This window comes from Rhinoraja longicauda, chromosome 11 (assembly GCF_053455715.1).
Source record: "Rhinoraja longicauda isolate Sanriku21f chromosome 11, sRhiLon1.1, whole genome shotgun sequence".
In the NCBI taxonomy this organism is placed as follows: Eukaryota; Metazoa; Chordata; class Chondrichthyes; order Rajiformes; family Arhynchobatidae; genus Rhinoraja; species Rhinoraja longicauda.
Window position 1 is genome coordinate 42,730,304 of NC_135963.1, and position 15,207 is coordinate 42,745,510.

General features: G+C 41.1%; 1 protein-coding gene across 1 annotated transcript in view; it reads left to right on the forward strand.

Annotated features, from left to right (window-relative positions):
* cop1 (COP1 E3 ubiquitin ligase) overlaps positions 1 to 15,207 on the forward strand; it is a 61,477-nt gene that overhangs the window by 23,918 nt on the left and 22,352 nt on the right. The window contains exons 9-14 of the mRNA XM_078407500.1: positions 4,101 to 4,158; positions 4,765 to 4,876; positions 7,230 to 7,365; positions 7,670 to 7,813; positions 9,492 to 9,600; positions 12,722 to 12,803. Of these exons, the coding sequence (XP_078263626.1) occupies positions 4,101 to 4,158; positions 4,765 to 4,876; positions 7,230 to 7,365; positions 7,670 to 7,813; positions 9,492 to 9,600; positions 12,722 to 12,803 (641 nt within the window). The remainder of the gene's footprint in view (positions 1 to 4,100; positions 4,159 to 4,764; positions 4,877 to 7,229; positions 7,366 to 7,669; positions 7,814 to 9,491; positions 9,601 to 12,721; positions 12,804 to 15,207) is intronic.

Sequence of the window (15,207 nt, forward strand, 5' to 3'; positions counted from 1 at the left end):
TTTTTTTTTTTAATGTGCATTCAATTTGATCAAGAAATAAGGAAAGTTCCATTGATTTTCTGATAACAACATCCACGTTTTAAATCTCAGAATTATCCAATCCTTGCAAGCAATGGGGTCCCACAAGCCTGTTCATCAGTAGAATTCTCACTGTTCCTTGCGAGCAAGAAACAATCCAGAGGCATTGGTTGATGTTCCAGACTTGCAGGTTTAAGTAAGTTCCATCAGGGCAATTAGGATATTTACAGTGTCCTCCATAATGTTTGGGACAAAGACCCATCATTTATTTATTTGCCTCTGTACTCCACAATTTGAGATTTGTAATAGAAAAACTCACATGTGGTTAAAGTGCATATTGTCAGATTTTAATAAAGGCCATTTTTATACATTTTGGTTTCACCATGTAGAATTTACAGCAGTGTTTATACATAGTCACCCCCATTGCAGGGCACCATAATGTTTAGGACACAGCAATGTCATGTAAATGAAAGTAGTCATGCTTTGTATTTTGTTGCATATCCTTTGCATGTAATGACTGCCTGAAGTCTGTGATTCATGGACATCACCAGTTGCTGGGTGTCTTCTCTGGTGATGCTCTGCCAGACCTGTATTGCAGCCATCTTTAGCTTATGCTTGTTTTGGGGGCTATTCCCCTTCAGTTTTCTCTTCAGCATATAAAAGGCATGCTCAATTGGGTTCACATCGGGTGATTGACTTGGCCATTCGTGAATTGACCATGTTATAGCTTTGAAAAACTCCTTTGTTGCTTTAGCAGTATGTTTAGGATCATTGTCTTGCTATAGAACGAACTGCCGGCCAATGAGTTTTGAGTCATTTGTTTGAACTTAAGCAGATAGGATGTGTCTTAACACTTTAAAATTCATTATGCTACTACCATCAGCAGTTGTATCATCAATGAAGATAAGTGAGCCAGTACCTTCAGCAGCCATACATGCCCAGGCCATAACGCCCCCACCACCGTGTTTCACAGATGAGGTGGTATGCTTTGGATCTTGGGAAGTTCCTTCTCTCCTCCATACTTTACTCTTGCTAACACTCTGATACAAGTTCATCTTTGTCTCATCTGGCCTCAAGACATTTTTCCAGAACTGTGGTTGCTCTTTTAAGTACTTCTTGGCAAACTGTAACCTGGCCATCCTATTTTTGCAGCTCACCAGTGGTTTGCGTCTTGCAGTGTAGCCTCTGTATTTCTGTTCATGAAGTCTTCTGCAGACAGTGGTCATTGACAAATCCACAATTGACTCCTAAAGAGTGTTTCTGATCTGTCGGACAGGTGTTTGGGGATTTTTCTTTATTATAGAGAGAATTCTTCTGTCATCAGCTGTGGAGGTCTTCCTTGGCCTGCCAGTCCCTTTGCGATTAGTAAGCTCACCAGTGCTCTCTCTCTTTTTAATGATGTTCCAAACAGTTGATTTTGGTACGCTTAAGGTTTGGCTGATATCTCTAACAGTTTTATTCTTGTTTCTCAGTCTCATAATAGCTTCTTTGACTTTCATTGGCATAACTTTTGTCCTCATGTTGATAAACACCAATAAAAGTTTCCAAAGGTGATGGAAAGACTGGAGGAAAGACTAGGTGCTTAGAGCTCTCTTATATCTGCATTACGGAGGGAATTTAACACACCTGAGCAATTACAAACACCTGTGAAGCCATGTATCTCAAACATTATGGGGGCCTGAAATGGGGGGACTATGTATGAACACAGCTGTAATTTCAAAATGGTGAGACCAAAATGTATAGAAAATACCCTTTAATAAAACCTGACAATGTGCACTTTAACCACATGTGATTTTTTTTCTATTACAAATCTCAAATTGTGGAGTACAGAGGCAAATAAATAAATGATGGGTCCTTGTCCCAAACATTATGGAGGGCACTGTAAATTCAAATAATTAAATGATTCAGGAATAGTCATTGTGAAATTACCAGACTGACTTTAAATCACATTTGGTTTATTGATATACTTTAGGGAACAAATCTAGCTTTATTCATCTGGTCTATCTGGGTTGCAGCAGCAGAGTAGTGCCCTTACCAGGAATGTTCACGAGCTGTGAATTAAAATAACAAAATCTTCTTGTGTACCTCCACTGATCTGTTCTAATGGAGTTCCCTCTATTCATCTAAAAGAATCTACCACTCACTCAGCTAGCAGGATCCTTGTTATAATTTGACATTTTCACTGCTTTAAATTTAACAGAATTAGTGCCACTTTGCATCTAAATGCTCCATACTAAGATAACCTATATTCTCCCATGATCACTTCCATAACACTTCCTAAATTTCTGCGTACATTTGCTCCTCTGACCTTTCCCACAGAATAAAATATAACAGTGCAGTTGAACCCTGTTTTTTGTAGAATTCTATCTGAAAGGTATTTATCCATTTTCATCCACTATCCCCAGCACCATAGTATTTTGCTTCATCAATACTGCTACTGTTGTTTTCTTTCCTTTTCGTTCTAATTCCTTTGTCTGTCATATGATGAAAGATTGAAAAGACTAGGCTTGTATTCACTGGAGTTTAGATGGATGAAAGGGGATCTTATAGAGACATATAAAATTATAACATGACTGGACAAGCTAGATGCAGGAAAAATGTTCCCAATGTTGGGGAGGTCAGAATCAGGGGCCACAGTCGTAGAATAAAGGGGAGGCCATTTAAAACTGAGGACAGATGGAACTTTTTCACCCAGAGAGTTGTGAATTTGTGGAATTCTCTGCCACAGAGGGCAGTGGAGGCCAAAGCACTGGATGAATGTAAGAGAGAGTTAGATAGAGCTCTAGGGGCTAGTAGAATCAAGGGGTATGGGGAGAAGGCAGGCACGGGTTACTGATTGTGGATGAGCAGCCGTGATCACCATGAATGGTGGTGCTGCCTCGAAGGGCCGAATGGCCTCCTCCTGCACCTATTTTCTATGTTTCTACGTACACAGGAATATTCAGTGCCATATCCTGATATTTTTTGAGCCAATTTTGAATTACTACTGTCCCATGTAAAAAGGCGGCATAGTGGCGCAGCGATAGACTTACTTGCTGCCTTACAGTTCCGTTGACCCAGGTTCAATCCTGATTATGGGTGCTGTCAGTACGGAGTTTGTACGTTCTCCCTGTGACCGCGTGGGATATCTCCTCCAGTTTCCTCCCACATTCCAAAGACGTGCAGTTCTGTGTTATGTGGCTTCTGTATGTAGATCTAGTGTACGGGTGATCATTGGTCAGTGTGGACTCAGTGGGCCAAAGGGCATGGTTTCATGCCTCTAAACTAAACTAAAAATCTGGCTATTTGTGCATATACACTGTAAAACTATTTAAGAGATATAGACCTTTGCCTTGGTCAGATCCCACTGATAGTTTACTTTTTCTTGTATAAATATCTGTATTTCCTCATTATTTCTTTTCCATCTTTCCACTGCTGTATCTCCACATCATTCCCCACTACCAAATTAATTAAAAAATGAGATTTCTGTGGAATTTAGGTTATCCATTTAAGAAGAATACAAAAGCTAATATTTTAGTAGTGTGACAGTTTCTTTGGGTGTAAAATGTATTTTCCCTATGTGGCAGATACTGAGTTATTTAGTAAATTAAAGATTTTAGGACTTTGGAGAGTTGAGTGAGAGTGATGAGACGGGAACATCAGATCAGAGATTAAGTCGTATCAGTTGAATGGTGAGCTGACAAAGGGCAGTATGGCGTACTCCTGACATCTCCTGTCTTGTGTTGAACTGTGAAGAAAAAAGATATTAGTTTGGGGGCTTGTTTTAATCATACAAGCGTTTCTCATTGTGGTTACAAGTTGCAGATCTGCCATGGCGGTTCTTAACTTCTCTAAATGTCTTTCATTTATAATGATAACTAATATGATCACAGCCATGTTATAAATAGAGGACATTGGATAAACACATGGAAATGTTAACAAAAATTGCAAGGTTGTGAAGAAGGAGCTACAGTGTGGATCTGGTGAGTTGCTTCAGTACAGAGCCCAGCACAGGTTTAGTGGGCTGATTGGGAGCCTTCTATACTGTAACTGTTTTGTAATAACATTCCTAATTGTTCTTCTTGTTCTTGTATCATTTTCAGTAGTATTATGGACTCTCCTGAATATTCCCAGCATCCTGGTTTCAGTGGAAGTTCACAGGTGAGATAATGATTTATTTACAACCATTGCCAATATGAATTTAGACACATAGCAGGGATTTTTTATTGTTTGGTTTTCAACCCAGGAGTCTATTTTTAATGGAATACTAGACCAAGTGGAGCCGTTGGGCCCAAACCTCTCCTGCATTGGTGCAGCCCCCTTTCCCTCCCCCCCTTTCCCTCCCCCCCTTTCCCTCCCCCCCTTTCCCTCCCCCCCTTTCCCTCCCCCCCTTTCCCTCCCCCCCTTTCCCTCCCCCCCTTTCCCTCCCCCCTTTTCCTCCCCCCCTTTCCCTCCCCCCCCTTTCCCTCCCCCCCTTTCCCTCCCCCTCCTTTCCCTCCCCCCCTATATTGTTTGTGTTGTCCCAAATCTTCCTTTATGACGATGCTGGACTCTGTCTGTTGCTGCTCTGAAGCATCTTGTGATAGTTCACTGTTTAATGTGGAGTAAAAATTTGGATTATTTATCCAGGCATATCAGAAATGAGATGGGAGAGCTGGGGGTGAGGCAGTTTCAAGATGGCTCAAAAGCTGGATAATCAAATAACTGTTATATCTGGTGTATTTTTCTAACGTAAGGTCTTTGACAGATGCTTTATTGTGCCTGCAGGGAAAGAGACAAACATACAACAACACATTGGCCTCCCGGCGCAAGCGATTAACTGCTCATTTTGAGGATCTTGAGCAGTGTTACTTCTCGACCAGGTTATCACGTTTATCAGGTAAAACTCTTGTCTAGAATTACACAACATTGAAACAGGCCATTGGGCCCACTGTGTCCATTCCAACCTTTTTTGACCATCTACACTAATCCCATTTTCCCTCATTAAGGATAGTATCTTGTACATTGATTTGTACAATGGGTTCTTTGGCCCATGATGTCTGTGTTGACGACAATGCCAAATTAAACGAATGTCATCTGCCTGCATGTGGACTATATTCCTCCATTCCGTGCCTGTTTGTTTGACGATATGATTATTAAACATTGCTTTTATATCTGCTTCCATGCATCTGTGCATTAACATACCTACGCCACTCTGTGCTTTGAAAAAAAGCCTAATAAATCTACTTTAAATTTTCTCTCACTTGCCTTAAACCTATGCCCTCTAGTATTTACCATTTCCACCCTGGGCAAAGGACTCCGATTACCTATCCTATCTATGCCTCTCATAATTTTATATACGAATCCAATGCTGCAGAGAAACCAATCCAAGTTTTTCCAACCTCTCATTATTGCATCCCCTCCAAAACATCCACATTTTTCCAATAATGTGGCCAGCAGAATTACACACTGCTCTAAATCTGGCCTCACCAACGTTTTACACAGCTGCAACATGACTTCCCAGCTTTTATACAGTGCCCCACCCGATAAATGCAAACATACCCTACACCCTCTTTATTCACTGGAGGTGCTACTGTCGGGGAACTATAAACTTGCACCTCAAGATCCCTTTGTACATTAATGTGCTACAGACTGATCTATATCCTTCCGTATCCTTTGACAGCATTTGTTATTATCCACAACTCTGTCAATTTTTTAGTTATCTGCCAACTTTCTAATAAGCCCACCTACACATTAAAAGAGACCAACTTTTTCATGCGGAGTAGTCATATTTGGAATGACCTGCCAGAAGCTACAGAAGCAGATTCAATTACAACTTCCAAGAAACATTGCTGACACTGCACTTGTTCAGTTTTGTTTTGGTCACTCTACTATTAGAAAGATGCCGTCAAGCTGGAAAGATGTTGCTCGTACTCGAAGGGCTGAGCTATAAGGAAAGATTGAGCATGCTAGCTCTTGGAGCGCAGGAGGCTGAGGGATCTTCTTTCATGTCCATCATCTATGTTTCAAATGTTTGGCCAGGCTCTTGCACAATGGACAGCCTTCTTGTTTGCCACCGCTAGATCTTCCAGGCAGCATTGTTCACCAATAAGTGGGCATCTTAGTAGGTTTGGCATGGGTTGTACAGATGTTCCACATTCACATACTGTGTCTGCTGCATCTGCATAGCCCCATTTGCTCATATTGGTCTTGCATCGGCCCATCCATGTACGAAGCCTATTGAGGGACTTCCAGGTCTTCCAGTCACACCTGTGACCAGGTGGTAGCTGTTCCTTGGATGGGATTGGCAGCTTTTTGTGGTGGTGGTTTTCACTTTGTTTCTTTTCCCACAAGGTTAGTCTGGTTGCTTGAGGAGACATTGACAGTGGCTGGACTGTGTGAGGGAAGCTCTTCCTGAACTTCAGGCAGTTTGGGGCTGGGTGATGGGAGTGACAGGAATGGCGGGTGTCCCCAACTTGCCTACTACGTTCAGTTCTATCGGCAACTGATCTGTGGATTCTGCAGACATGCAGGCTATCCAATTCCATTGGTTTTAGGCAGCCAGTGATGCATCTGCAACTGTCATTAAGGGTAGCATCAACTTTCTTTGCAAGGGATGATCTCTCTGCAGCAGAGTAGCACAGTGCAAGAGCAGTTGACCGCAGTGTGGATGCATTGGCACCCCACAACGAGTTTGCCAGCTTGTGTAAGAGGCTGTTCCTCGTCCTCACTTTGTCCTTCACCTTTTCGATGTGTTGCTTGAAGGAAAGGGTTCAGTCCAGAGTGACCCCAAGATAAACAGGGTAGTCACAGTGTCTCAAAGGGACACCATTCAATGTCATCTTGGGCACGCTTAACAAATTCCACCATCATCCCTTTGACAATGTAAATTTGAGTTGAATATGTATTTTATCCTTCTGATTCTATTTAAATGTTCCATTCTGCTGGCAGTTTAATTGGCTTTGCAGGTTAACTTGCTGGTGTTTATTGGTGGTCAAATGGGGTTTTCATCTGCTGTCAATGCTTTGCAGTACCAAACTACTACTTTCAATGTCATCTCATTCATTTTTGCTTTCTTGATGTGCTATGCAAAGATTAACAATGTATTTGTTGCATTGTGATTTCTCAGAAGCTGGGGGTCAGCTCACTGTCTGAGTTCACCTGTCCCAGTATTGTACAGATTCATTGAGGTTACAGGTATGAAACATATCAGAAATAGTGGTAGGACTGACTCTTTCTATTACATACTACAGATGAAACCAGATCGGTAAATCAGCTGGAAGAATTTCAGGAGTGTCTTTCAAAGTTTACGCGGTACAGCTCGGTAAGGCCCCTTGCCACCCTCTCCTATGCCAACGACTTGTACAATGGCTCAAGTATTGTTTCTAGGTGAGTTGTGCAAATAGATTGTATCTGGATTGGGCCTGAAAGTGGGGAGCAGGGGTGGAATTGGTGGGAGAGAATGTAACCAGTTAGGATCTGCGGAAGAGAAATGGTACATTGGATGGGGCCTATGACAAAGCATCTTAGTAGGGATTGTTGGTTATAGAAAATGTGATATACTTAAACTCCCTCATGATATCTGGCTATCATTTTCAATGCCTGTTTCAGACAGAGTATGGTCACTAATCCCTGCTATCCTTTCACTTCATCTCTAACAATTTCTTTGAAATTCATGCTTTCTGCCTTGTAGCATTGAATTTGATCGAGACTGTGATTTTTTTGCCATTGCTGGTGTGACAAAGCGGATCAAGGTGTTTGAATATGGCACAGTGATCCAGGATGCTGTTGACATTCATTATCCAGTCAATGAAATGACCTGCAATTCTAAAATCAGGTAAGCACTCTTATTGTAATCACTGGAATCTGTGTCCATGTTTCAGCAGAATTAATTTCCGGTGTTGAAGAGCTCCCTCTATATTGTGCTTTCAGACATTGCCAAGATACATGCAGTATAGCGTAATTTTCATAATACACTGTCCAAACAAAACAGACGTGGAAGATTTTGGCAAAAAAAATTGTGGGGATCTGCCAAAGCTGAATCGATATAATAGTTGGCAAATATATGTTTTTTATCTCTAATAGAGATGGGTAAAGTTATTCAAAATGATGAAGATTGATTTAGTAAATTACTGTCCTTGCACCAAGATTCCTTTGGTAGAAGCCCATTGACCGTTGAACTCAAAGCATTCTGCCCTTAATTCCAATGGGCGGTAATTGAATGTATTTATGAAAAGTCTTGTGTTTAAGGTTATATGGTACTAATTTGATAGCATTTTCACATAATTATGAAGAACCATATGGCCTACGTTTGGGTTTCATAGTTATTTGATTTGAAATCTGAATTTGGGGAAATGTTTAGTTTCCATTAGGGAGAAGAAAACACTTGGACAGGCACAGATTTTTAAAATAAATTATTGGAATGCTGGTCTTAATCATGATGACTGGATTGCAAAATGCTGTGGAGTGTGCTTCAACAGTTCACAGTAGTATAGACCTTGGCCAGTTCTCATCTGTAGATATATTCCATTGTAAATAATACATCTGAGGTGGGATTTGTTAGATTTAAAAGAATTACTAGAGCATGACATCATTTGGAAAATTGATTTGATTTTGTTTTATTCCTTCAAGTTTCAAAGATTTACGGTGATATGATTTAAATGTAGAAATAATTAAGGGAGCTACAGAGAAAGGTTGCAGGGTCCAGAACATGAGTGGATAATTAACGCGTGCTGTCCCCTTCATGGGTGTGAGCAAGAATCAATGAAATCTGTAAATGATTACTCCAAGAGTTGTTGAAGTTGCACGCTTTCAATGCAATGCTTTTAATTGAGCAAGGATAACAAGTATAGTAAACCCTCGTTTTAACAGACCTCGTTATAACAGATTTTGGTTATGGTGGATTGACCGTGGCTGCCCATCGCACCACCTCGCCTACCAGTGCCATGCTGCCTCACCGGCCGCTTGCTGCACCCATGCCACCCCCAGCTCGTTCCACCTCCAGAGCCGCACACTGCAACTATTCACCGCCGATTCTTGCCTCTGCTAGTAGGCCGGAGCCGTCAACTCACATATATTGCAGAGCCAGTTCCAGACTGGGTCTGAAGAAGGGTCTCGACCCAAAGCGTCATCTGTCCATGTTCTCCAGAAATGCTGCCTGACCTGCTGCGTTACTCCAGCATTTTGTGTCCTTTTGTGTGTTAACCAGCAAATGCAGTTCTTTGTTTCTATCGCTTATACAATAATAATACCATACTTGGTTATAGCGAACAATCAGCAATAATGGACACCATTTCCCCCCCATGGTTCATTGTAACATGGGCTTGCTGTACATGTAGCAAAGGCAGGAAAGGAGATGCGGTACAATTTAACTGCCACCTTACGACGGAATGGGTCAAGGGGCTGAATGGCCTCCTTTTGGTTGATTGTACCTGTATGTTGTTAGTCTGCAGAAATATTCTGAGCAGTTGTCATACTTTAGATTTTTAATGAATGTTTTGTTGATTTGATTGCAGCTGTATCAGCTGGAGCAGTTATCACAAGAATTTGTTAGCAAGCAGTGACTATGAAGGGACAGTGATTCTGTGGGATGGATTCACGGGGCAGAGGTCAAAGGTCTATCAGGTATAGTAACAACTATCATGTATTGCTAAGATTTTCCCTCTGCCATTTCTTTCCTGCTGAGCAGCAAACCATGGTGACATTTCAGAACTTTAGGTTTTGCTCATCAATATTGTTTTAACTTTATGCATGGTCTCTCATCAAGGGGGGTATATTAGATTCTCTAATAACTTCCTTTTGGTTGATTGTAGCTGTATGCTGTTAGTCTGGTGCACAATAACTAGTATGAACCGGACTATTCTTTACAATTGACCAGCTACCATTATTAATGAGTATCCATTATGCAAGACCTGGATGATTTTGAACAAAGCACCCCATACCGTTGAAATTCTAGGAAATATAAAGTTTAGTTTGTGCAGCTATCTTCATAACTTAACCCTTGGAGTTCAGGTATCATCTATTTTTCACTTTTAGGACTCGCCTATACTTTCTGGCTCAGTTCACGCCTGTTGCCCATGATGGGCTTTGCTCTTTTTTCTGATTGTTCCTTTGCCCTCAATGTACTTAGAAAATGTCTTTGCAATTAGTTTAATCTTGTCCATTATTGTTATTTTGTGATCCCCCTTGGCCTTCCTGATTTCCCTTCTACACTCTTCCCTAAGTTTTTTGTACTCTTTAAAGGGCCTTCCCTGTGTTTAGTTCTCTATACCTGTCACATGCTTCCTTTTATCTGTTTATTCAACCCTCTATCCCTCGACATCTAGGATTTCCTGAATTTATTGGCTTTCAGTCCCACAGGAACATGTTGACCCTGAACTCTTGTCATTTTTTGTGAATATTTCCCACTATGCAGATGTAGACATATCTGCAAATAGATGCTCCCTGTCAACCTTCGCTATCTCGTGTCTTATTTTAAGGATATTCAGTGGCTTCCTGCATTTGAAGACATTTTACTCCTGTCCTTTCCCTACCTTTTGCAACAATAACAATGGAAAATGCTGGAAATACCTTCCACAGATGCAGCCCATCCCAATGAGTATTTCTATTATTTTCTATTTTATTTCAGATTTCCAGCGTTTGTTGTTTATTTAGATTGTGCACCTACCTTTTTCTTATAACTTTGAAAAATAGAGTGATATGATCGCCATCACCAAAACGCTCCCGCACTGATGCTCCATCCAATTGACTAGCTATATTCCCCAGATGAGATCCAGTGATATTCTGTCTTGTTGGTCTACCCTGACACTTTGTTAAAAAGCTCTTCTGGACACCTCAAAAATGTTGCCCCTTCTGAGCCTTTTATGCAAAGGAAATCATGATTAATATTTAGGAAAGATAAATCCCTAATATTTTTATTATGTGTGCCAGCTGTTGGCGTCCTTTTCTGTTTTTCTATCTCCGTTTGACTGCCCAAATGTCTTCTTAGAAGAGTACATGAAAAGCTTGAGAAGCCATCCAGGATCCCTCGGTGCTGAAGTAATGCATTCATGACTAACTGCATTGCAGCCACCTCTTTAGCATCCTCTTTGTCATGCCCGAAAAAACTATACCTCGGGATACAGAGTTGCCTGTCTTCCCCATCTTTCAACCTTGTCTCAGAGATGCTAACATTAACATTATCCCAAGTATTAATTAAAGCGTTGATTTTGTCAACCTACTAGTTGGATTCCTTATTTTAAAATATATGCAATTTATCTTTGATTTCCCTCTCCTGTTCATTAACCTACTTGCCTTGCCAACTAGGCTTATTAATTTGTGTTCCTCTATGTGACTGTATCTTCATATCTGAGCATCTATTACATTTACACAGATACCACCTTCCTCAGAAATGGTTCCAATGATCCAGGCACCTAAAACTCAAGCCCCTGTCCCATCTCTTCAGTCAAGCATTCATCGATCTGTCCTATTCTTACACTCACCAGCTCATTGCACTGGAAGCAATCCAGAGGTTAGAACCTCGGAGGTCCTGCTCTTTAAGCAACTACCTCACTTCCTCAACTTGCTGCAGGGTCTCATCCCTTTGACCTGTATCATCAGTACCAATAAGTGCCATCCCATGACCGCTGGCTTTTACCTTCTTCTTGCATCTGCTCCAAGACTTCATTGACCGTGGCATCAGGGAGTTAATAAACCATCCTGAAGTTTTGATTATGGCCACAGAAATGCCTACCTGCCCAACTTACAATAGAATCCCCTAATGCTATCGCTCTACCAGTTTTAATCCTGTTCTGTGCAGCAAAGCCTTCCATTGTACCATAAACTGGGCAGTTGCTGCTTCAGCCCCCCCCCTCCCTCCAACAGTTTCCAACACAGTAGACATGTTTGAAAGGTGAATGACTGCGAGGGAGTCCTGCATGATCTACCTGCTCTTACTTTCCTTCCGGAGAGAAGGAATAGGTGGCGTTTCGGGTCGAGACCCTTCTTCAGTCTGAAGAAGGGTCTCGACCCGAAACGTCACCCATTCCTTCTCTCCAGAGATGCTGCCTGTCCAGCTGAGTTACTCGAGCAGTTTGTGTCTACCTTCAATTTAAACCAGCATCTGCAGTTCTTTCCTACATTTACTGTCCTTCCTATTGGTCTCCCATATCCTCATCTGTACCTGCCTCATGACCATCTAGCTAAATATATCATCTTCCTTATTTTCCATATCCCAGGTACTCTATTGCAAGTTCATTTGCAGCTCCAACATCTCTATACGATCTGAGAAGCTGCATACTTCTTGCAATTATAGTCACCAGCGACGATGTTTTAGCATATTCTGGGGGAAAAACCCCACAAAGTGTTGTAGTAACTCTATGGGCCAGGCAGCATCTAGGGAGGACATAAATAGGTAACATGTTGGATCTGGATTCTTTTCCTTTTTCCACCCATCTGCCAATTTAAAAACTTTCCTCACCTATATCCATCTGTCACTTGCCAAGCTTTGTCTTGCCCTCACCTTTTATCTAGCTTCTCCCCTCTCCTCCCACCACCCCCTACCCGTTTTGACTATAATCAGTCTGAAGAAGGGTCCCGGACAAAAACGTAATCTATCCATGTTCTCGTGAATTGCTGCCTGACACTCTGAGCTGCACCAGCACTTTGTGTTGTATTTTGTATAAGAGTCTCTACAATTCTTTGTTTCTCCTGTTTTATTCTGAAATTGAACTTATTTTTACTTGGCTGTTGTGCATTTCCATCACAGGAGCATGAAAAGCGATGTTGGAGTGTGGATTTTAATCTAATGGATCCCAAGCTCCTTGCTTCAGGTTCTGATGATGCTAAAGGTAATCTTTCATGCTCAGTGAGCCAACACTCAACCACAGTATCTCCTGTACGTCACAAATATTTGCTTAAAGCTAACTTTCAACTTGATCCTGTCTAAATTTTATTCCAATCAACCTGCCCAGTAAAACAGCAATACATAGTGGAATAAACATAACTATTAGTTATAGTTGGCCATTTGGCTGTTTGAGATCGACCTTTTACCTCAGCATCACTGCTCTGCAGTAATCCATGTCCATTGATTCTGTTCAACCTTGTGTTGACTGTAGCCTCCATGCCCAGTGGGAAGAGAGTTCTAAAAAAATCAGCGCACACTAGATGGGGAAATTTGCACTTGTATCAGCCTTGATATGACCTCTTAGTTTGACACCATGTCCTGTGGCTTGAGACACTGACCCAGGGAAACACCTCTACTGCATCCATCCTGTTAAGAATGTTGTGCATTTTGCTTAGGAAGAATTCTGCATATTTTCATTACTTGAAATCATTGTTATTTGTATTACAAGACATTTTTTCAGTAAGTTATAGATCTCAAAATAAACAAAAAGCCACGGAAAATTGCAGTGCCTTTGTAGATATGCAGACCATCCTAAAAGGATTGGGTAAGGGATCAAAAGCACTGATCCACATTATTGCACTGAGGGTATGAGGTCCAACAAGTAGAGGTGAGGGAGCTGTTGAAGAGCAGGTTTTTCAAAATTCATAATCACAGGATTACATCAACAACTAGGCACTACAACAGGGAAAGATAGACCAAATTAACCTGTGGCTTGAGAGAGAGTGCGAGTGGGTGGGCTTTAGTTTACAAGACATTGGGCAGCACAGTGGCAGACCTGATGGTGTTATTGACTTACAGCTTCAGCAACCCGGGTTCAATATAGATTTTTGGTGCTGCCTTTATGCATAGGTTAGGTAGAGTCATACAGCATGAAAATGGGTTCTTTGGCCCAACTCGTCTTTGCCAATCAAGAAACCCCATCTAAGAGCTCCCATTTATCTACATTTGGTGCATATTCTTCTAAACTTCATGATATTATACTCTGTAAGGTCATCCCTCAACCGCCACTCTGTGGAAAACAAATCCAACCTCCGTCTCCCATGCTCTAAGAAATAAAGTCTTAGCCTGCGCAACATCTCCCTACAACATAGGCCCCCTAGTCCTGGCAACGACATGTGTCTTCTCTGCAAATTTCACATTAATTGGATCTTTGCTATAACAAGAAGTCCAAAACTGAAGACAATACTCCTAGTGTGCCCTCACCAACATTTTGCACAACTGTAACATAATGTCTCAACTTCTAAACCCAGTTCCCTGACTGATGAAGGCCAGAGTGCTAAAAACCGCCTTTGCCACCTGTGTGCCAGCACAAAATAGGACTTGTAAGGAAGGATCTTGGTTCAATGAATCATGGTATTGAATTAGAATGAGTTTGGATGTAGTTGAAAAGCAACCAGAAGACATGGTAGTATTTGTTATAGATCTCCACTTAGTCGTTGTGATGTAACAAATCCCATCAATGTATAAAAGTGGAAATTATATAAATTATATATAGGGAGAAATTAGGGGTGCATGGAACAAATATAACCAGGCAAGTTATACTTCCTTGACCGGCTGGATAAACCAGCAAAGCTCTGGAACCAAGAGTGCCAGAAAATCAGTGGTGGAACTGTAATGAGTAAATATTAAATTTAAGTGCAAGATTATATAATTAAATTAATTAAGAAGGGTTTAAAATATAAAACACAGCAGAAAAGCCAATTACCACCTTTTTGGGCTGATTATCAATTAATGTGCGCATTTACTTAAATGTTATAGTATACAGTGACATATTCGCATTATTTTGTAATGTCAGTTTTTACTTTGATTTGCACTAAAAGAGGCTTGAAACTGGTCATTTTGTTTGTACATTTTCAAAAAAATCCCAAATTTTTGACGCTCCACTGCAAGCTCTCAGCTCTTTTCCTCTTTTTTTTAACCTCACTCACATGCCTGTATAATGCAGTAATCTAAGTAGCACTGACAAAGTGATGAATGGAATTTTGTAATGTATTCAAGCTGGATTTCCACATCTGTACAAGAAGCTATACAAGTTATCAGTGGACCACATTTGAAGTAGTATATGAAATTCTGGTCGTCTAGCTATAGGTTGGATGTCATTAGGCTGGAAAGGGTGCAGAGAGAATTAATTACCAGTATTTCACCTGGGCTTGTGGGAACGGGGGCAACCATTTTCATTCAGTAGATAGTCCGTATCTGAAACGAGCTGCCTGAGGAATCTATATAAGATACAATTATGACTTTCAAAAGACATTTGGATAGGTGAATTGACAGGATGGGTTTGGAGGACGATGGGCCAAATGCAGGCAAATGGTATTGGGCAACTTGGTTGGCATGGTCAAAGAAGG